Here is a 26,817-nt window from a genome sequence, read left to right as displayed (position 1 = left end):
GTCAATGCGGGCTGTTATGTTCCAGTTGCTCGCACCATGACCTCGACAACTCTTGATCTTTGAATTTGGCGGTAACTCTTCACCAATAATTAGTCTGAAGGTAGCGCACGGATTTGTATATTGATATGGGGCCGTACGCGCAATAATTTCTTCGTCCACCTCTATGTCGCCTTCATGAACCTTTGGGCTATTCTGCAATTCCCAATATGCCGGAGACATGACAACAATTTTAGCAGGACAGTGCTGTCGAGCTCAAAACCACGTCGGCACAGATTTGGTAGACGTAAAGATTCACGCTTGCAGCCGTGATCTTGCCGTTCTCGAATTGAGATGTTTCTCTTGAGCTCCGATACTTCGAAGACTTTCGGGGGTGGCCGATAAATATGCATGGAAAAATCTGGAAAGCATCAACTGACGTGTTAAGAATGCACTGTACTGACTAGACAGTGCTCTTTTACAACCCCACTTTTGTGTTACCCGTTAAGGCAGCAATGTTTAGTCGGGCGATGTTCACATCACACCAGGCTGGCGTTTGGTTTGTACAATGAACGCTAATCTGATCACCTCTCTTAACCGAGCCGCATGTGCCACATACACTACAGTCACGGACAGGCACGAGCAGTTGCCCAATCTTCTAACATGAGAGCAATAGCCTCGAAACCACACATCCGTGCTAACTCTACACTGTTCACTTGCTGGCCCCCAGTCTTCCATGCTGACCACCCTCGAAGCTCAATTTGTGCGCCTCTTTCCAGTAGAAGCTGCACTAAATCCACTTGATTACATGCAATCGCAAAGTGTAGTGCGGTCATGGTCCCATAAAGAACCCCATCGCCAGTCGGCATGTTGGGGTTCATAGTCGCGGAGTAAAGTGCATCGATCAGTGCGCCTTGGTCAAGGAGATAATAAATGGTCTCCCGACGATCCTCGAACTGCGGAGTTTGGCTGCCAGATGTGGCGGCCTGAGCTTGCGTGTAGGCACATGCGGCATGTGCTAAGAGATTTGTTCCCTTGACTGTAGCTCCGTGTGCGACTAGTAGCTTAGTTACTTCAAGAGAAGCGTATGCGACTGCCCGTTGCATGACAGTGTGACCGGATGGGCTTCTTGCATTCGGAGATGCGCCGAGTGCAAGACAGTGTTCAACGAGATCAATGTGTTCTAACAAAACGCTACAAAAGATCAGCCAAAAATCGTTTATCACAAATATAAGAACTTGTACCTCATAGTAGGCGGACAATAATTATTCACAGGTCTGTTGATGTCCCATCCACTATTGATCAACATGTCCAATATCTTGGTACGGCGCGTTTGTCGTGTTTGATGTAAGGATACAGACATGACCGATTCGCTGATCTCAAAACCATGAGATAGCATCATTTGCACCAAGTCTTCTCGATTATTTTCGACCACGTCGCGTAGCGCAGGACCTTCATTGAATTCTTTCAACGCGGCCCAGTGAAGGCGCGACGGATTCAGTGGGTCTTTCCATTGTGCGAAGAAACTCCGAAACTCTGAAAATGGCTTGTTGTCATACGCAAGTCGCGCCAGGTAGGTTGCTGCCTCTTCCATTGAATTGAAAGGAGAAAACACTGCACTGTCCGGATGTACTTCTTGCGGCGGGAATACAGGTAAATTGCAATCCATATTTCTTGTACTGATATGTACCTTGTTAGATTTTCCACTGGAATGACAGACGCTACAAAGAGGAAGAAGCGGGTCCTGCTGTCTGAAAAAGTCGACCGTTGGCCCGCGGGTGCGTGGATGACACGAAAGAGGAAACGACTTGTTATGAATGCAAGTTGAACCAGCAGCCGACGTTCAGGTACTTACGGCGAGGTCAACCTTAAAGAGAGAACGAGGAAGGTCGGTCGTCCAATTAATTGCTGTTACGCAAGAATCGAAACCGTAACGCGGGGCCTTTCAAAGGGCTAAGGGCAACGGACAATGGACAATAGGCGACCGGCAGCAACGAGGTAACGAACTGAGCAATGGGCTGTGCAACGGTCATAGTCATTCAGGCTCCCAGCATAGTTTAATGCACTCGGCACGGGCCGGGCAAGCGAGTGAACTGGCCCCACCTCACGTCGTCGCGTACAACAAGTGTGACAACACTATCTAGGTAGAGCTCCAAGCCAGAAAGGAGATTGTACTTAAGAAATAAACGCAAGGTTCGATGCCATTATACATCGAATCTCTTTTCTATTTAACGGATATGATATCATTTGGAGTATCTATAATAGTGGGGATAAATGAGAATAAGCGGGGATCGGTCTACCTAGCGCGCTCGCGCAGTGCAAGCCACATGTCGGGCGTATACTATTATTGTTTGCGACAAGAATGCACCCACCCTACTGTAGTATATGTCCCTGCTTTCATCAAGTGTATAGCGTATTCACTGTCTCTTATTAGTATGCTATCGAAATAGAGTACTAAGCTGATTAATAGGCGTACTAACGTATCTTGATTGATAGTAGAGTAAATATATAAAATGGAGGCCTATACTAGAGTAGGGTAAGTGCATTAAGTTTTGCTTGCAAAGCACTGGTATGTAATGCATATACTCCCGGATGTCTCATCATCACTACGAAAGTCTTGAGTCTCGAGCCAGCCTACGATGTGATCAAATCCCGAACCTCACGTAGTCCATTTCCTTGTGAAGCGTATGATTCGGACGTCGAACGTATTCGAGTTGCGATGCCAGCTACCCTCCGGGCCAGTCGGTCCACTAATTTGCACACTCCAGCCACTATGATCAACATGCCCATCCCAGGTCAACTCACAGGGTGCATTCGCTATGGGAAACCTCCAAGTCTTCGCTGCTTCAACGACTTGCTCAAGCTGTGCTCTTTTCTCTGTGAAAGTTCACAGCACCAGGTCGAGAAATTTCAAGTCGGGTAATTTTCCGATTGTTGCAGCCCATCCTTGGCCTTGGTTCAGTCCTTCACCCGCAGAGGTATGTGGATAATTGCCTGAGCGACGGTAGTCCGCGAGCTCGCGCATGATTGATGATGTCGGTCGGTTGGTTACATCGCCGTCACCAATGGCGGGATCAAGACCTAGTTGTTGTAGTGGGTCAGAGCTGCTCGGGGAATCGGTCCACGTCCACCAGCCGGAAGATTGGATACGCAGTGTGAGGTGGACAATTGGCCGAGCTCGCAAAACTCGCATAGCCGAAGACCAGGGTATTGAAGGCCTTTTCGAATAGATGGGGTCTTTGCCTAGCACATGCGAAAGGAAATGTCGCTCCTGCCCATTTTCTGCGGGCAGAAAGGCAAACTCTTCCGAGGGAGAATGGGGTGTTTCCAAGAGTTTCGTTTCTTTACCGTCAGATTTGTATATTTTTGGAGCCACGTAAACGCCTTGATGTCGCGCTTCTAGCTGCCACCGCCGACTTCCTTGGAGATTGTCTTGTAACGCACCCGGAAACAATCTGCCCTCAAGAGCAACTTGCGGAAGTGTGATATCCAAGCTTTGGATCAGCGCGAGCTGCCAGGGATAAAATCCCGAGAGCTTTAGAGTAGACGGTACAATATCACTTATATCGTAGTATATGTATGGATTGAGAGAGAGTGGAAGCATCCACGTCTCATGATAAGTGGCTCGACATGTGCGCAGTAGATCAGTCGCGATGTCGTCGCGTCGAGTTCCATACAGTCTCATTCTGAATCGCGCGCGATTGCGGTGGACAATACTTTCGAAGGAGTGTGCTTTCGTATCTGTCAGAGCATAGATAAATATCAAGTCGCGAAGCTCCTTGGGGAGAACAGAGTAGAGCGAACAAGAAGCCTGAGTTAATATTGGCTCATGCTCAATGTTCCATGCAAGTGGCTCAACGCAACGACCGTAATAGCTACACGGAGAGTTGCCGTTTCGCAGAACACTTTGACATTGGGAGCAGGTACAGGCATTTGCTCCGGAATTGTCTCCGCAACTACAGTTGTATTTGGCTCGCTTTATCTTATCAGATTGTATTGCGTTCAATAAGTTAAAGAGCAGACTCACGCGGCTGTCATGTGTCGATCGTAGGTTTGAGGGTTTGCGTGGCGGTAAAGGAGGAGGGGCGCGGACACGGGGTCGGCTAGGAATGCTCATCGCGATGTGTCTAATATCTGGTCCCTTGTATGACCAGACCGAGAGACTTGTACGGTGTTCACTGCTATCGGAAGTGATCGAATGTGAAAGCTGGAGGTGGATGTCCATGCTTTATACGAGGTCGCTTGTATTGCGCTTGCCGTAAACGTCAGGCTGTTGCCTGATTCGACCCGAACGCATTCACCTCCTATAAACATCCCAAGATGCAGTAAAGTTGGAAAAGCCAGCGTCCGCCATAGATTCCCACCAAGCGATCCACATTGTCCTTTGTTAATGTGTATGTGGAAAAGCTGAGTATTTCCCAGCTGCATGCTCAAACTGCCGCAATGGCAAGAGCTCGTTCTCGAGATCGTTGTGACTAAGATAGCTACTAATATTGTCGACAAGCTCGCGGTAGATACTTATCGTAGGGCATTGAATGTATGCCAGCGAGTGATGAGGAAAGCAATTAGACAGGAAATAGGAAGAAGCCAGTGTGCTCGGACCCGAAAAGGGCGCACGATGAACTGTGTTGCGTACAGATAATTAGGTGAATCTTTGGAAGCTCGAGAGGTGAGCTTTTAAAAGAACACCGTGAAAACAATACGTTGGGACGAGCGCTAAATAAGCGGCAACGCGGCTAGCACCGAAGCAGGCTTAGAATTTATTCAAGTATCGCTTATACCAATAGGCATGATTATGGCAAGATCAAGCCAGAAGCCAAACCATGCTGAACGGAATGTGAAAGAGAAATATCTAGGACGGTAATTGAAAGGGTTGATACGCGCAAGCGAGCATACAGATCGGTAAGTTAGATCATAAGCAATAGGCTGATTTGGACCTTTCAGTCTTGATACAAGCAATGTTCAACCAATTCAGTAGGTTGACCAAGGCTCGATCTTAGTAGGAAGGATGCAAACCGCTTACACTTCTTTCAAGACGTCTCGAAATTCAGAGTCATTGTAACGCGAGCTTAGGAGATCTTTCCGCTATGTGTGCTTTGGATAACATAGCGGCCAGCTGGGCCTTTGAAGCGACGACCATGTATCTACGTAGCCGCACCTTCCTGTGACTCCTCTCACTGGCCTAGATGTAGTTCCTTGATAGGCGCCATTGGTCGTTCCGTCGTTGTATAAACGGCCGTGCTTCACCGGGATGTAGGCTGAATTTGCATGGTTTAAAATGTAGTGCCATTATAGGCTGGAAGGCGACTTACTAACTAGAAATTTCCAAACATTGACTCTTACCGTACATGTTATCGATAACTGGAAGGATGCGAGTGGCTATGTTGGCATTCTCCAGCTGGATTGTGATTGAACACCCGCCACAAGGCTGAACCGTAAGCACAATCCGGGGCGCTCTGCCTTGCCTGCCAGAACTGCGTCCTTATTTTACATGGCCTGTTCTTATGAATATCAAACTAACCGTTGAATCCAGAACTTAACACCGGATCATGCATCTCCATGAAGTTATTGCACTGATGCCCGCTCTTGTCTTGCAGGCCTCGTCCCACCCTCACAGAACGCACCAAGGGCAATTCCCGAGGGATCAACCAATGAGTTTCCCTACCTCGACATCCTCGTTACCACCCCTTCTCAGTGTTGTACCACCCATCGTCATTGGAATCCTTGGCCTTACGTTCACTATCGGAGGCTTTGTTATTAGTGTCCTGCAATACCGGCGCCGCAACTCGGGAGAGACCGAAGAAATTGGTATGGCAGCTCTATCTTTCTCTTTAGCCTTGGCTGATCGGTTTCTGTAGATATACGGCACAATGACTATTCACCCACTTCAGAGACGGTTAACACAGAGAATGTTGCGCAGTCTTCAACATCTTACGATGTGCTGCTTCCCAGCTTCTCGGGCTCGACATTCGAGCTCGACCTCATCCCGCCTCCTTTGCAAGATAGCTCCCCTATCTGAGGATAGACAAAACTTGTTCTACCTTCTTTGTCCTACAAGATAGAAGACCAAGATAAGAGAGGCATTGTAGCTTATTGGTAAGAATTGTGACCAACAAGCAACGAAACAAATTTTTCTCAAGAGATAGTGTACTCCGCGGTGTACGCGACGAATGTAAATATAAACAGCTTACACACTTATTCCCCGAGCTCCTCCAAGCTCCCCAAACGATAGTGACAAACCCCTCACTCCCATTTCCTCCTCGTAATCACCACCCTCACATCCCGCACAGGCTTCTTCGCCCCCGTCCCCGGAACCATAGCCGGTAACTCCCACTTCCCACCCGCAGGCTCAATATCCCACGCCGCCGCAATCGCCGCCCCCAGCACCATTATCTCCTTCTCCGCAAACGTCCTCCCCTTGCACATCGCTGCGCCCGAGCCCCACGGCTTCAGCTTGCCGTACCGAGCAACCGGTTTTCCAGACGCGTCGTTCTGCTCCAGGAAGCGCGTGGGGTCGAAGATGTCGGGATCGCGGTAGACGGATGCGTCGTGGTTAACTAGGGAGAGCGGTGCAGAGAAGAAACTCCCGGGTTTGAGTTCGTGTTTTCGCTCGCCATCGGTAAGCGTGATGGGGCGGGAGACGTGCCGGATGGAGGTGACTTCGATGGCGAGGCGGTAGGTTTCGAATACGCAGGCTTTGAGGAGCTGGCAGTTTTTCGAGAGGCCTGGGATGTCGAGGGCGGTCAGCTCTCCGGAGGTGGAAGTGCTGAGATACGGAACGATCTCCTCGCGGATTTGCGGGAGGAGACCAGGAGTCGAGTACATGTATGCTAGTAGCCAGAAGACTACTGGTTGCGTGTTTGCGTTCTGGCCCCAGAGAAGCGCGAGATCGCAGGCTCCGCGTTCGGGAAATGTCCAGTTGTGCTTCTCGTAAACGGTGCTTCGCGTGAGAGCGACGTCACTGACATCAGACATATCTGCGTTGAAATCGATAGGTTTCCCGTGTTGGTGCTGGTCGATGCGGCGGTATAGGCCCTCGATTGCGATCATAATGCGGCTTCGTGCTGCACGTCCTTCGCGAACGATTTTCAAGGGAGCCCACGCTGGGATCCCTATCATCATCAGGGGAAAGAGGTCGTTGTCAAACTTCCAAAGGTCGTCAAGGACCTGAGGATACCTAGCCATGAAGTCTCGGCCGTAGAGCTGGGGGATCGCGACACAGGCTCCAAAGTCTCGACTCAGGTTTTGAAGACTGGCTTCCACCTTCTGGACACCACCGCTTGACGTTACTCGGATGTCTGCGGAGCGCTCCCAGTGCTTCATAAGGCTGCGGTCAGATGTGAACGTCACGAAAGAGTTGGCCTTTTCGAGTATGCGGGCACGCTCCAAAGCAGCTGTGGCGGCAGCATCGTTCAGAAACAGTTTCTCCACCGGAGCAGTCAATCCTTTCCAGGAAGTGAAGAACTTCCTTTCGAGTTCTGGCGAGTCCGGGGTGCCGAATACGCGAGTCATGAGTGTGTATTGAACTGGTGCGGCGGTGATAGAGCCAGCTGCGTGCGCCATAAGACGGTCGACCTGCGGCGGGTCGACAAGCATTTGATGCTTGGAGGTGAGTCCAAAGAGGGGACCATCGTTTCTCCTAAGTGCAGATCTGGAATTGGGGTTGTCAGTTCTCGTCTTGATCACTATGCTGGGTCGCTCTCACAGTATGCGACGACCTTGTCCTTTCTGGTCGAGAAGGTAGGAAGTTAGCGCAACTTCAAGCGTGGCCCACACTGGAAACTTGGTGCGGGCTTTCGATTTGATCAGGAGCTGATAGGTAAGTGTAAGAACGAGTACGACGAAAGCGATGAGCGCCGCATAGGAGCTCGGTTGTCTCCACGATTGACGTTGTAAGACTTCGGCCCATGCCGAAATGCTCATGCTTGCGTACAGGCTGGCGCTCCGCTAACCCCACAATTGGCGAATCTGTACTGTTAGCAATTTCGAGAAGTAAATTTAAAAATGAAGACGATTGTTATTGAATGTTTTTGAGGTGCGCGTCGAAGGTACCTTGAAGGTAGCACGGTAGTTGTCGTGCCGCGGTACTACGCAACGATTTCCTTTTACAGCATCAGGCTTACCTACTCCCGTGCGAGTTACAGCCAATGAAAGTCGAACCCTACGTTCGCTCACACAACAGCGGATGGTGTAGAAACAGAACACTCCTGGAAGCCTTCACGTACTTTATCAGTACTGTGCCCTTTCTTTGCTGATGCTGAAATTCGTCCGCCGTATCACACCGTGTAGTGGTCCATGCACGAAGAGATAATCAATGCACGAAGTCCTCGATACGAAATTCGGAAAAGTAAGATTATACAGTAGAGAATAAGGACTAATCGAGGTATCGTACTGTTATTCCCAAGACCGGATCGGAAGCGCCTTGCCGGCGTCAGATCTGTTTTTCCGTGCCCATGGTCATCTCAAAAGCCCGTATCCGACCCAACTCCATCGCTTGAAGAAACCATATTATCGTAAAACGCCCTCATCATCTCTCCGCCCTGCTTGCGAAGCTCATCTACCTGATGATACCGTCACCCTTGCCTGGTGGCGGTCCCGGAGGAGGCGAGTACACGTCTTCTCCGCCCCTAGCCTGATGTGCCTGTTGCGGCGGCTGCAACTCAACGCCGTTGGCCTGGCCGTAAGGGGTCTGTCCGTTGTTGCCGTAGTATCCTTGGTTCGCTCCACCTCCGTAGTATCCACCTTCTCCCTGAGGTTGCGCGGAGTACTGTGGCGGAGGTTGCTGGTAGTTGTTGTTGTAGTAGGGTTGTGCGTTGCCGTAGCCAGGGCGCGCGGCCCAGCCTGTGCCGTACATGGGGCGCTGACCAGCCTTGCGGCGGCGACGGGCAGTTATGCAGCTGGAAGTATGTTAGCCGGAATACGAAACATCGTTGAGCATCCAGTGTCGGGTCACTGTGAATGTAGCCTGATATCACAAGCCACAACACGGTGTCCGGACATTGGAGTCTCGTAGGAAGATAGTACGAACCTGCATAGGACGAAGAGGAGGAAGAAGCCGACGACGACGACCGCGAGGACGACCCAGCGAACCCAGTCATTCCACGCGCTCCTACAGTAGTAGTATCGACCATATTGATCGCGACATCTAGCCATCTTGTGTTAGACTGGTTGCACACGGGAAGAATTGTTGTAACGGAGAAACAAAGGGTACAAGCCGCTCAGTCGGGGGTCCGCAATAATATATCAGGTCGTGACGTGACGTGACTTGAGCAGGGCTGTGAGGTGGCCAGACACTGGAAAGGAAAGCAAAGCTTGATGGCGCAGGTTGTACGTACTCGTAGTATCTTGGAACCAGCGTCGGCATCTTGGCTATATGGACGCTTAGAGGTGCTAGACAGGTGCTAAAGAGGTGAAGTGTGACGTTAGAGGTTGGAGATGAGAACAAAGGCGGAGAATGCTGGGTATGACGGAGTAGATATGTGACGCCGGCAGGGATCGTTGTGGCTGAGCCAACGCCAAGCGGCGTGGCGTGCCTGCCAACTTGTTACCGGATCGAGCGGCGTGTTTGCGAACAGCTCCGGCGGAGATCTGTCCACGAGGCTTGGAGAGGGCGTGATGACTGCTGCGGCGAAGCCAATTACGACGCTTCTATTGCCTTCGCATGTCCAAGTTGAGATGTTGATGTGTGATCTTACTGAGACGACGACTAAACGGCACTCACACATGGAACGTTGCCGAATTCCGCAATCAAAGACGAGCATTGATGCGCATCTGTACTCAAATCATAGTAAACGCTGACTATTACGGACTTGAAGCAAAGGCATAACGATTTGTTGGGCGAATCGGATATCCGCATGCTACTACCTTCGTATGGCTAGCGGGACTTGCGAGGTTCGATGTGAAGGACGTAACCGGCAAGAACTACCCGTGATGGCTACGATACTCCACTCCTTCTTTGGATCAAAGGTAGACGCAAACAGAAGGATAACTTGCAAACTCCAGAGCATCTGGTATTGCTCTGCCGAAACCGATCATGCGCGACCGGAGTTCACGTCACCCCATCGCACCGTAACTTGCAACACAGTTCTGGCTCGCACATGGTTCTCCCACCGCGTCTCCCCTCCGTCTTCCAAATACCCAAGGCACTACTCATTCATACTCAAATCCCCAATCTCACCAAAGATTCCCAGTACCTCAGCCCTGCCAGAGAACGTCCCTCTGCGCCACAAGGCCCTCCCCGTACTGCCACACGCCCCGCGCGAATCCCGTGCCTCCGCCACGACTAACACAATCGGCGTTCGCATACGCTCCCGATGGGCGCGCAGGGATGTCGTCCTTTTCCCTTCCCAGGCCAGCTAACCCCTGGGTCCCGCTAATGCACGGTGAGTTGTCAACGCAGCAATTGTGAGAAGGGAATTTCTGAAATAACTGCGTGCGAGCTGCCAGCTGGCGTGCGTTCTCGCTGTTGGCTCTTGTCGTCCGCTTTGTTTCCTCTCCTTTGCGAGCGCATGCGATTGTGTTGCTGTTGCTGTTGTCGCGCGGTGCGCGTTGCGAAGCGGCTGTCATGCGCTTGACGATGCGCTCCCCTCGAGGCGCGACACGAGCTGCCTTAGCTTGTCTGGCTGTTGTCACGGCGAGTGAAGGCGAGCGACGGCACTGGTTCGACTTTTGAGGATGCGAGATGCCTTCTACTGTTGTTCCAAAGACACTCATCGTCACGACGACCGGCGCATGTCCGGAAAGGTCACTGGATCGCTCCAAAGCGCAAGTCACGGCGCACGCCTCACTACGAGTCACGAGCAGCCCAATTCGTCATATGAGAAGAGGAAGTTACCATTATGTTACGAACACGAACAATAGTACCCCAATAAAAGAGCTGCCACGGCCGATACCGCGTCTTAGAATGTAAATACCGCCAACCAAGCGTCGCCAAATGTTCCAGTGCAGCGCTTTTGCTGCTCGTAACGACATGATACCGCTCAAAGAACACAAGACGATACACAATATGCCAATAGTCGTTATCGTATCCACGCCCGCTTCAAAGGGAAACATGCGCAACGAAGTGCCACCGCTATCGTTGATGGAGTGAGAATGCAACAAAACAAGGAAACGTGCCAACAGGAGAACGAGATGGCCATCGCTAGCCTGCAGATCAAACTGCCCGTCTGTCTTTCCGTCACGTCGTAAGAATCATTAAGTATGTCGTTTAAAGCTGACAGCCGCATTCGCAAGAATGTCGGCAAATCAGGAGTCATGAAGCCAGCAATCCGTCCAAAGTTGAACGCCTCATCGAGTCGGCACGTGGTCGCGAGGCGACGTGCAAGTCACGTTCCAGTCCGAGCAACCTTCGAACAACACCTATCGGCTTGCGCGAGCGATCAACCACTGCAGGACAGCGTCGAGGTTGGTCTCTTCTTTCGCGCTGATGCCGTAGCAGCTCACCTCACGGTGCGACACCGCTTTGAGGTTCAGGGCGTCGATTAGCTCGTCCACGGAAAGTTTGTTAGGGAGATCGGACTTGTTGCCGAGGACCAGCAAAGGAATGCCTTCCAGCGCGGGCTTCTCTAGCAAGAGCTTCAGCTCTTCACGTGCTACCGGCAGAGCATCCCTGTCCGCCGAGTCGACGATGAAGCTGATGCGATGAGCGAAGTACTCCTGCCGGACAGATGGACCTACACCATGGCGTTGACGCCGCGACAATACCTCTCCCACATGGAACGGAACCGAGGCTGCCCTCCGAGATCCCAACTATAATGACGATGGTGGTCAGCAGATACTCGCGCAACAGGGTAGATTATCCTACATCCCAGAAGGATGGTTCGCACAGGCTTGGCGCTGCAAGAGACGGACGTGCGTGACCGGGGCAGATATCGAAAAACACTTACCACTTCAGGGTTACATGGCCTTTCTGGACGCGCTTCATGTTGAAGCCCACAGTCGGGATGGAGCTATGGCCAAGTATCAGCGCAGGGACTAGCGAAGAGGGAGCTCAAGGTTGCGCGACGCAGCCAAAACGGACACCATCGAAACAGTGCCGGCGGCTTGCGCTACATGAGCAGATGTTGACGCACTCGACAGTGAATTCGCCGCCCTAGATGGCAGTCAGTCATTTCGCCCTCGTCGCAGCATCGTCCTAGTCACACGCGCATGCCCGAAATAGGACGAGACTCACCGCCAGAACTCGCAGCAGCGATGTCTTGCCTGCGTTCTGCAGTCCGATCATGGTGATGTCCATCTCGGTCGCCCTGCGTAGTAAAGCCTATCAGCAATCGAACTTGGTGTCGTCGGGCGCATTTTGCTTTTTCGTCGATAGAAGTCTGATCATGGGAAGGGAGCAAATGGCGCATGCCTAGCGGGCGAGGGTGGAGTAGGATGGAAGCTGATGGAGGGGAATACACACCAGAACAGGCGCAGGAGCCAGTCGTAGATGCGGCGGAAGATGCTGGCCATCTCCGTTGTCGTCCCTCGGCGGAGGTTTGGCTGCGAGGTGATGTTGTTGTCGGGCTGCGGACTGGCGCAGGTGCAGGACGGATGATGAGCGTCTGGGAGGGAAACCTACAGCAGGACTAGGAATCCTTGCGGGGCAGTCGTCTGGCGATCACAACGTGACCTGCGCTTCGGCGAAATAGAATGACAATGCACGAATTCGCAGCAGCAGCTTAACAATTCATCCGCGCAGTGAAGGAGCAGAGACGAAGCCGTGCCGCTCAAAAGAACCAAGAAAGAAGCACTTGTGCGTTCCCAAGTCGAGCCGCCGCCAAGCGGCGTGTGACCGAAGATGGAGAGCTCTGAGAGCACGGGCCCTTTCGCTTACGATAGGTGCGCTATCGCCGGAGCCTATGCAACTTCTGAACTTTTTTTCTGGAGCAATGCACTGCACCTGAACGCACACCGCATAGCACCGCCTTCTTGCCGTGGAGGACATGAAACTGCAGGGTCATACTAATTGATTATACAACCCTCATCCCCGCGCGCGCTCCCGCAGCCATGGCGCCCGCGCCGACCAACACGCAGTGGTCCACCGACTTCGATACGGCGCGACGCCAGAAGCTCTTCCAGAATCCGCCCAAGGACCGCACCGCCTATCCGACACTCGCTGCAGCTGTGGACCCGCACATTCACTCTTTCAATCAAATCTTCGTGAAAGGCGGCCATCTAGACGAAGCTATCAAGGAGATCGGCACCAAGGTCTTCCTCGATGGCGACCCATATGCGCAGCCCGAGGAGGTGGGCCGACGCAACAGACTGAGCGTCAAGATTATGGATGTTTTCCTTGATAAATCGGTACTGCCTCCGACCAATAAGGTGTCTATCAGCAACCGCAACATTCTTCCAGCTGAGTGTAGAGAGCGACATGTCAGCTACCGGGGGAAGCTGCGAGCGCGTGTGCATTACCGGATCAACAACGGGGACTGGCTAGAGACGGTGCGCGAACTTGGGCAGGTGCCCATTATGCTCAAGGTAAGATCTTCCCACGGTACCGGGTGCTGCAATATGCTAAGTGCACTCGTGACAGTCTAATCGGTGCCACCTTGAAAACATGAGCCCGGCCCAGTTATACAAGGCTAAGGAAGAGACGGAGGAGTTTGGCGGCTACTTCATCGTGAACGGCATCGAGAAGATCATTCGCATGCTGATTGTGCCCCGCCGTAACTACCCCATGGCCATCCAGCGTCCCTCGTACACGAACCGTGGACCAGGCTACACCACCCTTGGCGTCGAGATTCGCAGCGTTCGAACCGACCAGACATCACAAACCAATGCACTTCACTACCTCAATGACGGTAATGTCAACCTCAGATTCTCGTGGAGAAAGGCCGAGTATCTCATCCCAGTGATCATGGTGCTCAAGGCACTAGTGGAGACGAACGACCGCGATATCTTCGAAGGCATTGTTGGTACCGCAAACTCCGAGGGTCTCGCAGAGAAGCAATTTGTGGCCGATCGTGTGGAATTGCTTTTGCGCACCTACAAGGTTTATGGGTTACACTCCCGAGCCATGACCAGGGCTTACCTCGGTGAAAAGTTTAGGGTGGTTCTGCAGATTCCTGAAGACCTCAGTGACGAAGACGCGGGTACGGAATTTTTAAGAAAGATTGTCCTTCCACACCTGGGTGCCTACCATGTCAAAGAACAGAACGATGCTGACAAGTTCCGAATGTTGTTGTTCATGATCCGGAAGCTCTATGCGCTTGCTGAGGGCGAGTGCTCGGTGGAGAATCCTGACGCTGTTCAGAACCAAGAAGTGCTTCTTGGTGGACAGCTGTATGGAATGATCATCAAGGAAAAGATGGACGAGTGGCTGAACTCGATAAGGTTCCCGCTGCAGGAATGGGGCCGTAAAAACGAATGGAAGCCATTCACTTCTCAAGAGTTCCAGAAGGAATTTTTGGCTAAGATCCTAAAAAGGGCGCAAGGTGAAGATGTCGGTCGAGCAATGGAGTACTTCCTCTCGACAGGAAACCTGGTCAGTCCTACAGGTCTCGATCTACAACAGACAGCAGGTTTCTGTGTGGTCGCAGAAAAGCTCAACTTCTATCGATTCATCAGCCACTTCCGCATGGTGCATCGGGGCGCCTACTTCGCCCAAATGAAGACGACTACGGTACGCAAGCTGCTCCCTGAAAGCTGGGGCTTCTTGTGTCCGGTACACACCCCTGACGGTGCGCCATGTGGACTACTCAACCACTTTGCGCACAAGTGCAAGATAATGACAAAAGGCGTGGACGTGTCAGCGATTCCCCAAGTGGTTGCACAGATGGGCGTATCGAGTAAAGCATCCGCGTCTCTAGATGCGAGTGTGGTAGTACAGCTTGACGGCCGTATTCTCGGTTTCTGCTCACCCAAGCAAGCCAAGGTTATTGCGGATACTCTTCGCTACTACAAGGTTGAAGGAACGCACAATATACCACTGGAGCTTGAGATCGGCTACATCCCCAATTCCAATGGCGGACAATACCCTGGTATTTTCATGTCATCGCAGTCAGCTAGGATGTACAGGCCGGTCAAGTATCTGCCCCTCGACAAGCTGGACTACGTAGGACCGTTCGAGCAACCCTACATGTCGATAGCGTGCACAGATCCCGAGGTTGTGTCCGGTGACTCCACGCATGTCGAATTCGATCCCACTAACATACTCTCCATCGTCGCGAACATGACCCCCTTCTCCGACTTCAACCAATCGCCGAGAAATATGTACCAGGTAAACGTCATTCATCAGCATTAGAGATTACTTAATTAACCCCTAAGTAGTGTCAGATGGGAAAGCAAACGATGGGAACACCTGCGACCGCCCTGCGATACCGAACGGACAACAAGACCTACCGCTTACAGACTGGCCAAACACCCGTCGTGCGACCACCCCTACACAATGAGTATGGCCTGGACAACTTTCCCAATGGGACCAATGCTGTTGTGGCTGTTATATCATATACGGGGTACGACATGGACGACGCAATGATTCTAAATAAATCTGCACATGAGCGTGGTTTCGGTCACGGCAGCATCTACAAGACTAAAATTTGCGACCTTGCGGAGGGGCAGCGCAAAATGAGGTCTGCGAAGACGGTAAACAGACTATTCGGATTCGCCCCAGAAGGGGTGGTGAAGGCAAATTGGAGAGAGACGCTCGATGATGATGGCTTACCCAGAGTCGGCACCATGTTGCGATCTGGTGACGTACTTGCTGCATGGCACAACGTTTCGTACGATCAGACCCAGGGCGATTACATCAACCTCGATGGTCAGACGCAGTTTTTCAAGTACAAGGAGGATGAGCTTGCGTTTGTCGAGGAGGTCCGCGTCATTGGCTCAGAAACTGCTGCCGACCCGTGCCAGAAAATTAGTATCAAGCTCCGCGTCCCTCGTTCTCCCGTCATCGGAGACAAGTTCTCCTCGCGCCACGGACAGAAGGGTGTCTGCTCGCAGAAATGGCCCGCCATCGACATGCCTTTCTCAGAATCTGGTATCCAACCCGACGTCATCATCAATCCTCACGCTTTCCCGTCGCGAATGACGATCGGTATGTTCGTCGAATCTCTCGCCGGTAAAGCAGGTGCGCTGCACGGCATAGCCCAGGACTCGACGCCTTTCCGCTTCGACGAGCAAAATACAGCGGTCGACCACTTCGGCCACCAGCTTATGAAGGCTGGCTACAACTACTATGGCAACGAACCCATGTACAGTGGCATAACAGGCGAGGAGCTCGCTGCCGATATCTATGTTGGTGTCGTCTACTACCAGCGTCTCAGGCACATGGTCAACGACAAGTATCAGGTCCGAACCACGGGTCCGGTCAACTCGTACACCGGACAGCCCATCAAGGGTCGTAAGAAGGGTGGTGGTATCCGTGTTGGAGAGATGGAGCGTGATTCTCTGCTCGCCCACGGAACAGCCTTCCTGCTGCAGGACCGTCTAATGAATTGTTCGGACTACACTAAGGCAACCATCTGCCGCAGCTGCGGCTCCTTCCTGTCAACTACGCCGACAGTCAACGAATACCAGAGGAAGAACAACAAGGTCTTTCAAGTTAGGTGCAGGCGTTGCGCCAAGTTGGCTGATAGCGCAGCGCCCAAGACAGAGGTGTGGTCGGATGGGCAGGGCCTGAGGTACCAAGGTGGCGACGATGTCACGACTGTAGCAGTGCCAGGTGTGTTGAAGTATCTCGACGTGGAGTTGGCTAGCATGGGTATCAGGCTGAAGTTCGAGGTCGGCCCTTGAGCTTGGAAGTTATTGTAAAAGGTGGCTGCGGCATTGCATGGATTGGCGTCTTCTTCTCGGGGCAGTGTAAAAGTGGGTTATTTAGCGGCATCGCGGCGTTGGACGTCATTTAGGATTAGCGTCTCAATGAAGAGCATATGGAATTTCACTTTTATTCTTCATCCTGGGTGACGCCTGTTTGTTGGCACGTTAACGTATCTCGTGAATCTTTGCTCCCCGGCCCTAGAGCTGCGAGGGATATGTGAGCTAGCCTGAAAACGATTAGCGCCATTGACAAAAGCTTAAACCTCGGGAGGTGCATTCGACTGCTCACCTGCACATCAAGAACGGTCGACCCAATCCATTTTAATGGCGCAACCAGAAGAAGACGAATGGGAGTACGAGTACGACGACAATGAGACGGAAGATTTCTACATCCCTGTCGACCTAGCCAATGTCCCCACAGTTCAAGGCGCTCTCGGTATTGGTGGCCCAACCCAAAAAGGTCACCCAACGCTACTTGCGACCAAATTGAGGGCAATCACCACCGAGCGGCGAGAGGCCGAGAGCAACTTGGCCGTCCAAAACGTCGAAGACTTCGACGAGTCGGTCCGTAAGATCCAGATAATAGGTCTTCACACGGAGAATCCTCTCATGATGTACAACGATCAGCTGCTCAGTTGTGAGTGGAACAAGATCATTGGGACGGACCTCATCTTTGCAAAGCCGGGCGCTCTTACTGGGGATACGAACGAACCGCTGCGCTCTTTGCCCTCTGTAGATCTTGTTGCAATGGGTTCTGCGAAATTGGTGGCTAGGGTTGCGCGGATGCGACCGAGGGATGATCTCTTTGACGAGGATTCGAAAGTTGATGAGCAGACCTCAGCTGAAGCGATGGACACTTCTGGAGGCGATGAGCGCGTTTCTGCCACCGAAGCAGCCGGCGAGGTTGCGCCTGTACCGGCAACTGCGACAGAAAGTCAAGCGGCCAAACCGGAAATTCGAACGACTCCACCGGCATCTTCGAGCTTCTTGGGACAGATCAACGCGGTAAAAGCTAGGCGCGGAGAGGCCTCACGCTTAGTGTTGTCCACCACGCCTGACGGATCGCGACTCGTAGCTGCAAGGGAGAGTGCGCCTTCCGCAGAAACAGCAGACGAGGATACCGCCATGGGCGGTGCGTGAGGCACTCCTGCTCGTCCCGGCTGGACTGGGGTATTGTTCCGAGCACTCAACCTACAAATCCCCATCGCAACACCTACTTCATGATATCCCTAGAAACATCCGATTCCGTTACGAACCGAACCTACCTCATCCTCTAATGCTACCACCAACTCGAGGGCAGCATGGGAAAGACCGTCTCAGTGTCAGCATTGTCCCTCAGCAGAACTTACGAACAGACATTCAGTCTCCTTGCCTTCACCTTCTCTTCCAAGAATCAGACCTGTTTCGACGAGTGTGCGACGATGATACTGAAGACGCCTTCATCAGAGGAGACCTGGCAAAGTCCCAAGACACGACAATGGCTGAAGTCATAGACTTTCTAGAGCATCTGGAGCGTGACGTCTTTTGGCGTCCGTCACGCTCTACAGACGAGGTCAGCATTCACTTGCGATCTACAGTATTTGAGTTCGGTGGGCTCATCTAGGGACAGGTCTTGCCATCGCACAGGCAGATGATCGCACCACTTGACGCTCCATTTCTTCAAGCGATCAAACACCTTCCCGACATTGAAGCATTTGATCTTGTTGCAGAGCTCATCGCTATGCAATTGCTGGCTTCCTGCTATACTCTACTGCCAGCAAGCAGCGTTCATCTTCCCCTCAACCAACAGAGGATGGGTAGCCGGGTGATCACTGCGTGAGTGGTGATATGTACCGCTCTACAGTTCGTACATCCAGCTCACAGTGCGTTCTGATGTAGCCTACGTCTTCACACACTTCATCGACTCGCCCCTGCGGCCGGCCACCATGCAAGAGCTAATACAGATGCTTCGCCATGGCCGAGCCTCTATAACGGTTTATCTAGAGAAGACGAGCTCACGGAATCGGTCCCACAAGGGAGTCAACATGCCTTGGAAGCACCCAGCGATGACGAGTATCGCCCTTGGCAAGACTCGATGACCAATGAACGTGCGGAAAGAGTCAGTCAATAGAACGACGGCACAGGAGACAGCAGTAGTTCACCCGCAGTCACTAGTCCATGGAAATCACCACCTTGGACAAGGCTGATAACAAAGCTCACGTGCGAACCTACGAAGAGACAAGATCCTAGAACGTCAGAAGCTGCAGTAGCACCTCGATCGAGTGCCCCACAAGCGTCAAGCCCAAGTAGCAGACTCAAGATGCCATCAGCCCTGCGACCTCGCCGGACGCAATCCAACACCGACAAACGCTCCACAGCTTCGACAGAACCGGCATCAATAGGCTTGAGGAGGAATAGCTGCGATCCTACCGTCGATACCTCAAGATCTATTCCCTGCCAGATTCCTGAGATACGGCGAATATCTGCTTCGTCTAATAGTCAAGCATCTGATCGAACCGCGACGCGAGCACAACTGGTCTTAAGAAGTGTCGAACCATTGATGGAAGCACCGACAACATTTTTCGATTCCATGGAAAAGGGTCCGTCAAATACAAGGTATAGCCCACAACGTGCTACAGATGGCATGTCGCCCTTCAATGTCTCGAACTCTGCTCTCAATGGTGGGAGACAAAGCAGCTACTTTAGCACTTCACCGCCGACAACCCATGAAGAGACTTCGCAGCCTGCTGGGACGCAAGGGTTGCCGGCCTCTGAAGGCATGACGAAATCAAACGATGATTCTTGTTCCTCGGAAGACAGCTTGTGTTACGAGCGAAGAAACAGGTGTTTGATTGGGAATGCCGTAGAAAAAGTGGTTGAATTCGCTGCCGAGTTGAGACGGCGGTCGACGGGAGCAAGCGAAGAAGAAGACGGTAGTGGTGGAATTTAGTCCTGTTGCCCTGTGTATCGACGCATGCATACCTGAGCGCGTGTGCCGGTGATTGTGGCATCTGCTATTGCGCACGTGCGACTGGCTTGAGCGATGTTGAGTGGTACGCGTCCCTGTGGGCACACGTACGTATGTCATCGCGAGACGTTGAATCGGAGCGCTATCTATCGGCTCCATCATGCGAAAATCTTATCGCAGTAAACATGTTCATCGCTGAACGCAGCAATTATTAGCAGCTGAAGCCTCAGGCCATGTGTCGTCCGGACGGACTTTTAGCAGGCTTACCTACATGGCCGGCGTGTGGTGGTACCAAAGGTGTTCATACATATTGCGGGTGTTTAGTTGCAATCTATTCCCCTTGCAGCAAGGGTAAAAAGGCCGCCGGAGTGAAACGCGTCACTAGCCCCATTCTTGCACCTTCCCGCACACGTCGGAGCAGCAACCACCCCACTGCGCTCGCACGTTGAGCGTCCCTGAAACCAATTCATGGCGCCGTTCCTGTTCGATTGCACTATGTCACCTCCTCTGCTCCTAGGGCGCACTCCACCGTGAAGCCAACATCTTCCTCGGTGGAGCTCACTCGTCTCATCCACCACGCAAGATGTTGGCTGGACCGCCCCGCCTAATCTCGCTCGTCTCCGTCCTTGTTCTGTTTATCCTAGCTTGGAGCTTTCTACGACTCGATCGCGCACCGTATTCCTCAATTAGATTTGGGCAGGTGCCGAGCTCGACGTCGTCGCTGCGCGGTGACCCGCTTGACTTCGGCATTCCGTTGCGCTTCAAGGATGGCGAACCGAGACCCGCAGGCACAAATTACACCTGGTCTATTGTGATCCCGAAAACGAAGAATGAGGACCTACGATGGCTGCAAGGAGAGATACCCGAGGCGAAGCTGGTGGTGTACGAAGTCGACAACCCGAATGCAGAGTACAAGATACCCAAGAACAAAGGACGAGAGGCTATGGTACGTGATTGGATACGAGAGTCCTCTCCGCGCACCCACCAATTGGAAAGGACGTTGCTGATCTGAAGTTCCCTCCAGGTCTACCTGTCGTACATGATCGACCACTACGATGATCTGCCCGATACTACTGTGTTCATGCATGCGCATCATCATGCTTGGCACAACAACCTCCTGCTCATGCAGGACGCGCTGGGTATGCTTAAGCGGTTGAACCACGATCGAGTCGCGAGACTAGGATACATGAATGTTCGATGTCACCACGAGCCCGGGTGCCCCGATTGGATCCACTTGGACCGACCTGGCGGAGATTTCGATTTCTTCCGCAAACCTGAGGAGATATACTGGCGCAAAAGCATTTGGGAGGAAATCCACCCCGGCGCAGCCATTCCAGCATCACTCTCAGGCGTTTGCTGCGCGCAGTTTGCTCTGAGCAGGGACAGGATCCGGGAAGTGCCCATCGAAAGATTGCTACATTATCGCAAATGGCTCTTGAACACGGGCATGGATGACACTTACTCAGGCCGGGTCTTCGAGTACATCTGGCACTACATCTTCACAGGCCACGAGGTCTATTGTCCCGCACAAAACACGTGCTACTGTGACGGCTACGGTGTTTGTTTCGGAGGACGCCAGAAATACGAGGAATTCGAAGAGAAGACAAACAAGCGCAATACTCTGTTCACAGAGTTTGACGCGATTGTCCAGAAAAAAGACAAGGCGAAGGAGGAAGGCAAGGAGGAGCCGTATATTACGGATGAGGAGCAGAAGGAGGCTGACGCTTTGAACAAGATGATCCTGGAGCTTGATCAGTGGCTGGAGACGAAGAGGAAGGAAGCGTTTGAGAGGGGGGAGGATGAGGCTAGTCGGAAGGAAGAGAGGGAGTCGTATGATAGTAGTCGGATTTGGGATTATGGACCGCCGGCTGGATTGGTACCGTGAGCCGTATTATGTGATGTCTTGTATGCGGAATGATTTAAACTGTATATATTACCTACATATGGGTATCTACGGTGTTCAAAAGGGGAAAGGCTTGGGGCGCACAACTTGCTCGACGAGACAACAATTGGTGACATCTTTTCCCAGACTGCCGATGACTCGTTCCTTATCTTACTATGTCTATATTCCTTTACTTTCTCTACAAGAACTGATAGGATTACGTGGGCGCGTCAAGCACGTGAAGGCGCGTTGAGGAAGCGCGAACACCCCGCCTTCCTACGGAGCTTGTACAACCACACTGAACGTTGCGTTGCGTCCATTTGCCCAGCTTTGCTCTTCACCGTCACTTGACTTTTCACTCCAGATCAGAACCACTCTATTCCTGGTCATATCTAGGCTATCTCGATGGCAGACGCGTTTGCGATGTCTGGTCCTGCCCGAACAGGTCTGGCGGATTCGCGATACCTTACACCTTCAACGGACAGCAACCACTCGCTATCCCGCAACAACAGCGCTACTTGTCGATGTTGCTCGCTCTGTCGCGTCTCTCTTTGCTCTTGAACTCGCGTTGATACAGGGCGCGTAATGGCTGCTTTGTGAAAGTCCAGTGGCTCGCCGACTCCTTCAGCGCGATTGCTTACCGTTTGTCAACTTTACTTGTTTACCAGTGTTTGGAGTGAGCAAGAAAGTTGCTTGACCGAGACGTCTTTACACTGCGACATCTGTTGAGCGCGACGTCTATTCACCGCGACGTGTCTTCTGTCCTGTACGGTTGCCTGGTGTTTAGTCTTGCGACGCGCTCAACAGTCCACGTCTCAGCGCACAGTCACACCCAGCTTTCCCTCGAAGGAGTCATCTTCGTTAGCCTTCCTACCGCCAATGTCACCAGTCTGACCGCATCGCATAACACGAACACTCCTTGATTTTCTTAATGCCACCAATCTCCGCCCAGGGCGGAACGAACCCCCGGTCGCGAAGCCCAGCCGTTGTGATTCGCAAATCCTCATCGAGCACAAGAACGTTCACAGACGAAGGTCATTTTCCCCGGCATTATGACAAGGCATGGAAACATGCCGTGCGTAGAAAAGCAGAGGTGGATGCAATAAGCTCCTTGAAAGTCAGTCTTGCTTTGAGACTACCCTATCAGCTCAGAAAGCTAATCGCAGTAGGCTGCGTGGAATGCTCAACAAAGGGCCGCATATCAACAAGCTGGCTACGAGAACGAGAAGAAGCCGCTGTATATCGATGTCAGTGATTATGAGATATATACTAACCCAGAGACCAATTTCATTGGCGAATTACACTCCTTGGATTACATGGACCTTGCTGGAAAGAAACTGTTTTTCAACGGCGTATTATCGATCGGAGATACCCAACACTATGTACAGGGTGTCCCTGTTAAAAGTTACTCCATTGAAGGATACGGTGTCGACGATGATCCAAACACCACGGTCTACATCGTTTCTCCAGAGACCAGCAACGACAGGGGGTACGATATCTGGTACAGACTAGGCGCTCCAAGTCGTCACTACAAACGCTTTCAAGATGCGTTCCAATGGGTAGCGACTCTCGGTAAACACGTTATGGATTTCTTAGAAGAGCAACAGAATATGGGACTGGCAGACTTCCGGCGAAAGTTCGATGACTGGCTTCAGCGACGCTTCTTGAACAACGCAGATCTTAGCAAGTGGCGCAAAACTTATGGATCGACCGATTTTCGAAAGATCCTTCATGCGCACATCTCCTATCTGTGGTCTGAGGCCGTGTGCCTACAGAATGACGACGTACTGCTACAACATCCGCTATGGAAACAATGCGAAAGGACCGACAATGGTATGATCGAACCGAAATGCGAGAAAACGGTTGCAACTCCCCATGTCTACAAGTGTTTCAAGAACAGATACTTTGCTGGGCAGATCATGGAGATGCAGCCTTCAAGTGCCGTTCTAGCAACTCGCGAACATCGAGTAAGAGTGCTAGGGTTCCCCTCAGAGAGGCACTCGTCTTCCGCTGTGCCTTCGCGACCGAGTCATTATCGAAAGCAATATGAGGTCGGCGATGTGGTTTGCATCGCCCCGGACGACTTTGAGAACCGGATGTGGCGCAAGGCAGCAAAAGACGCAGCCACTGTTCACGAATGGATCGGGTACGTTCAACGCGTTACGCCATTAGCGGACGGCCGCCAACGTCTATACGTTATATGGCTGTATAGACCAGAGGACACTACGATCAGTACAACGGATTATCCCATTACGAAGGAACTGTTCATGTCAGACAACTGTAACTGTCAAGAACACAAGCTTCTGTCTTCAGAGGTTGTCAGGCGTTGTTCTGTCCAATGGTTCTCGCGGGGCTATAATACTCGGAACGACTTTCTCGTCCGTCAAAAGTATGAGACGAAGTCCAGCTCGTTCATGACTATGAAGGAGACCGATTTTCGATGTACCTGTGAAAGCTCCGCATCCGCGTCAGTCACCACAACCTATCGCCTCGGAGAAACGGTTTATCTGCGTGAGAAAGATAATCTGGAGCCAGTCGTTATAGAAGAAGACGCCGATACAACGGCGAAGCAGGTCAAGGTACGGCGCCTATTACGATTAGAGAAATTTCGACCAGAGACGTTCTGCGGCCTCTCCCAGCCTCAGCGGCGTGCAGCCGCCAATGAACTGGTTTGGACAGACAACGTAGAAGATGTACAGTGTGTCAGGATAGAAGTCAGGTGCTACGTGCGCTTCTTCTCAACCCAGGACATGGCCGCTGGACTTGTACAGTTTCCATATGACCAAGGAGGGACGGGTCATTGCTGGACGCTCTCAACGCGCCTAGCCAACGCTGGACAAAGGCTTGAAGACCTCACTACTGCGCCACAAAACCTGCGTGAAGGACCGGACTACACTTCACTCGAATCGTCGAAGAAACTACCTGGACTCAGCCTCTTCAGCGGTTTAGGTAACCTAGATAAAGGTCTGGAGGCTGGCGGCGCGGTCCACTTTCATACTTCAGTCGATATGAATGGTCGTGCTATACAGACTTTGCGCGCCAACGCCGAGAACTCAGAACAGCTGAAGCTATGGTTTGGCTCCGTTGACGATTATTTACACGCTCTGCTCTCGAACGAGTCACCAAACATGAAGCTTGTGGCGAAAATCGGAGATGTAGCAGTTATAGCTGGGGGCAGTCCTTGCCCAGGATTTTCTAAGCTTCAACAAAACTGGTTAAGCGAACAGTCGCTGAGAAATGCGGCACATGTGACGACCTTTGCTTCATTTGTCGACGTTTACCGACCAGAATACGGATTTCTTGAAAACGTGGTTAACATGGGAGTAACGCGCAAGGGCTTTGAGGAGGAGCTGGTACTTTCCCAACTTATTGGATGCTTGGTATCGATGGGGTACCAAGTCCAACAATTTATCATGAGCTCGTGGCACTACGGCAGTCCTCAACATCGGAATCGGCTGATTCTCTCAATCGCAGCGCCAGGAAGAACCCCTCTTGCACCCCCGCGCGCAACGCATGGCGACCCTGATGGATTCAAGAGTAAGAGCGTGGGGAGACTTCTTAATGGTGAAAGATTCGGTGTACAAGATGCACAGCTAACGCCTTTCCGCCACGTCACGCCCGGAGAAAAGCTGGGACACCTTCCTTACCTCGGCGCCGGTGTCAGGCATCCTTGCATCCGCTCACCAGATCATGTCTTACGATGCCGGCCGAATATCAGAGAACGTCGATGCATGGCTCATGTACCGACAGACCCTCCTGGAGTAGGGCTCGAATACGCTGCGAAACGAGGACTCGTGCCGAAGTATCTGTACGAGACGAGGAGCGAAGTTAGCGGCAAGTCTTACAGACGCATCAAGAAGGACGGCCTCATTGGCACTATTGTCACTGCTCCCTCTCCACATGACTCTCGCGCAGGCCCTTTCGTGCATTGGGAACAGAATCGGTGCATTACTCTTGAAGAAGCGCGGCTTGCGCAGGATATCCCGCCTGAAGAGATCCTCATAGGCAATGTCAACGACCAGTACAAAATGGTCGGCAACGCGGTCGACAGACGGGTATCTAAAGCACTTGGACTTGAGCTTCGGAGAGCAGTGCATCAAGATGATCACAGAACAGTGAAGACGCGGTCGGTATCCGTGGTAATCAATGTCAAGAGACAGAGCTATGTCAATATACCAAGGCCAACAACGGATTCACAGGCAGAGGAAAAAGCTCTGCGCATTGCACAAAGCATCGATCAAGACATTGATATGCGCGACAAGTCTGACGACAGTCGAACACTCGGTGCATCGGACACAGCAACTGTTTCTAGATCCACATCCCAGGAACAGGCCCGGCGAAGCACGAATTCCAAAACGTCAAGTTTCAGCCATAGCAAGTCGAGCTCCAATACTGTCCCAGAAGTTGATGACGAGGAGGACCAGCCCCCCGTTCCAAGAGGCCGTAGGAGAAATGCCTACGTACCCCTATCAAACAGCGCGACAATATCCCGAATACCAACCGAGCAAAGAGAGCAGGAGGCACAACTAGAACGAGAATTTGGTTTTGATCTTGAAGCGAAGCCTCGTGGGGCTGCCTCGTGGGACGATGCGACGGTCGAGTACGATGCTCCAGCAACCGTGCCGGCCCTCGCGATGAGCCGCAAAGGCTTCCTTCGACAGCTGTCAGAGTCTTTTTCCGTGGCTTCGTCTTCCCGTCGATCCTCCCTCGCCACACCGGGAACCCCAGCTTTACTTTCGGCAGAGTCACCAAACCGCTCGGATTCAGAGCTGCCTCTGCGAACGAAGCGCTCTCGAGATCAGAGCGAGGTGGACGAGGACCGTACGGCCAACAGCTCCGCAGAGAAAATGAGTGCAAACAAACGGGTGAAGGGAACTGAAAAACCTTACAACCTGATGGTAGAGTTCACGACTGCGGAGAACACACCAGAGCGCGAATGGCAAGACGAGGTATCCCGCAAGACACGGCATTCGGGCTTGGGTCTTGAATTTGTTCCTCAAACTTGGCACAAGAGGGTCGAGACGGAAGTCAAAGCAAAAGATAAGACGGTAAAGAAGCCCAGCCCGAGACCATACGCTTGAACACATTAGGTCAGATACGGTGATTTTCACGGGCAAGCAACGCAGCGGCGTGCGCAGGACGAGGAGATGGGACTTGGCTTCGCGCTGGTTAGATATGAAAGTATAGTTACGAATAATCTACGACATTTTCTGTGAAGCACTGTCCCTTACCACACTCTGTGTACACATTCTGCGAATACAATGCACCA

General features: G+C 52.1%; 7 protein-coding genes across 7 annotated transcripts; 4 read left to right on the top strand and 3 right to left on the bottom strand.

Annotated features, from left to right (window-relative positions):
* Window positions 1-6,219: 6,219 nt before the first annotated feature.
* On the bottom strand, window positions 6,220-7,572 carry N0V89_010501 (uncharacterized protein; the record flags this gene model as incomplete). Its single annotated transcript, XM_056219243.1, has 1 exon — window positions 6,220-7,572. The coding sequence occupies one exon, from the start codon at window positions 7,570-7,572 to the stop codon at window positions 6,220-6,222; it is 1,353 nt and encodes a 450-aa protein (XP_056066370.1).
* Window positions 7,573-8,533: 961 nt separating this feature from the next.
* Window positions 8,534-8,904, bottom strand: N0V89_010500 (uncharacterized protein; the record flags this gene model as incomplete). The annotated part of the gene is made up of 2 exons (XM_056219242.1): window positions 8,534-8,817; window positions 8,898-8,904. 2 exons carry the CDS (start codon window positions 8,902-8,904, stop codon window positions 8,534-8,536), a joined length of 291 nt encoding a protein of 96 aa, XP_056066369.1.
* Window positions 8,905-11,334: 2,430 nt separating this feature from the next.
* N0V89_010499 (uncharacterized protein) lies at window positions 11,335-12,426 on the bottom strand (the record flags this gene model as incomplete). Its single annotated transcript, XM_056219241.1, has 6 exons — window positions 11,335-11,608; window positions 11,653-11,724; window positions 11,862-11,924; window positions 12,048-12,067; window positions 12,149-12,221; window positions 12,377-12,426. 6 exons carry the CDS (start codon window positions 12,424-12,426, stop codon window positions 11,335-11,337), a joined length of 552 nt encoding a protein of 183 aa, XP_056066368.1.
* A 537-nt stretch (window positions 12,427-12,963) lies between these two features.
* On the top strand, window positions 12,964-16,695 carry ACR2 (DNA-directed RNA polymerase I subunit RPA2; the record flags this gene model as incomplete). The annotated part of the gene is made up of 3 exons (XM_056219240.1): window positions 12,964-13,437; window positions 13,493-15,178; window positions 15,229-16,695. 3 exons carry the CDS (start codon window positions 12,964-12,966, stop codon window positions 16,693-16,695), a joined length of 3,627 nt encoding a protein of 1,208 aa, XP_056066367.1.
* A 348-nt stretch (window positions 16,696-17,043) lies between these two features.
* N0V89_010497 (uncharacterized protein) lies at window positions 17,044-17,859 on the top strand (the record flags this gene model as incomplete). The annotated part of the gene is made up of 1 exon (XM_056219239.1): window positions 17,044-17,859. One exon carries the CDS (start codon window positions 17,044-17,046, stop codon window positions 17,857-17,859), a length of 816 nt encoding a protein of 271 aa, XP_056066366.1.
* A 2,390-nt stretch (window positions 17,860-20,249) lies between these two features.
* N0V89_010496 (uncharacterized protein) lies at window positions 20,250-21,551 on the top strand (the record flags this gene model as incomplete). The annotated part of the gene is made up of 2 exons (XM_056219238.1): window positions 20,250-20,612; window positions 20,691-21,551. 2 exons carry the CDS (start codon window positions 20,250-20,252, stop codon window positions 21,549-21,551), a joined length of 1,224 nt encoding a protein of 407 aa, XP_056066365.1.
* Window positions 21,552-22,479: 928 nt separating this feature from the next.
* On the top strand, window positions 22,480-26,629 carry N0V89_010495 (uncharacterized protein; the record flags this gene model as incomplete). The annotated part of the gene is made up of 2 exons (XM_056219237.1): window positions 22,480-22,665; window positions 22,718-26,629. 2 exons carry the CDS (start codon window positions 22,480-22,482, stop codon window positions 26,627-26,629), a joined length of 4,098 nt encoding a protein of 1,365 aa, XP_056066364.1.
* Between the last annotated feature and the right edge of the window lie 188 nt (window positions 26,630-26,817).

This window comes from Didymosphaeria variabile (assembly GCF_027946475.1).
Source record: "Didymosphaeria variabile strain IMI 356815 chromosome Unknown scaffold_8, whole genome shotgun sequence".
In the NCBI taxonomy this organism is placed as follows: Eukaryota; Fungi; Ascomycota; class Dothideomycetes; order Pleosporales; family Didymosphaeriaceae; genus Didymosphaeria; species Didymosphaeria variabile.
Note: the sequence above shows the minus strand (reverse complement) of the source record. Positions and strands in the feature narration are given on the sequence as shown.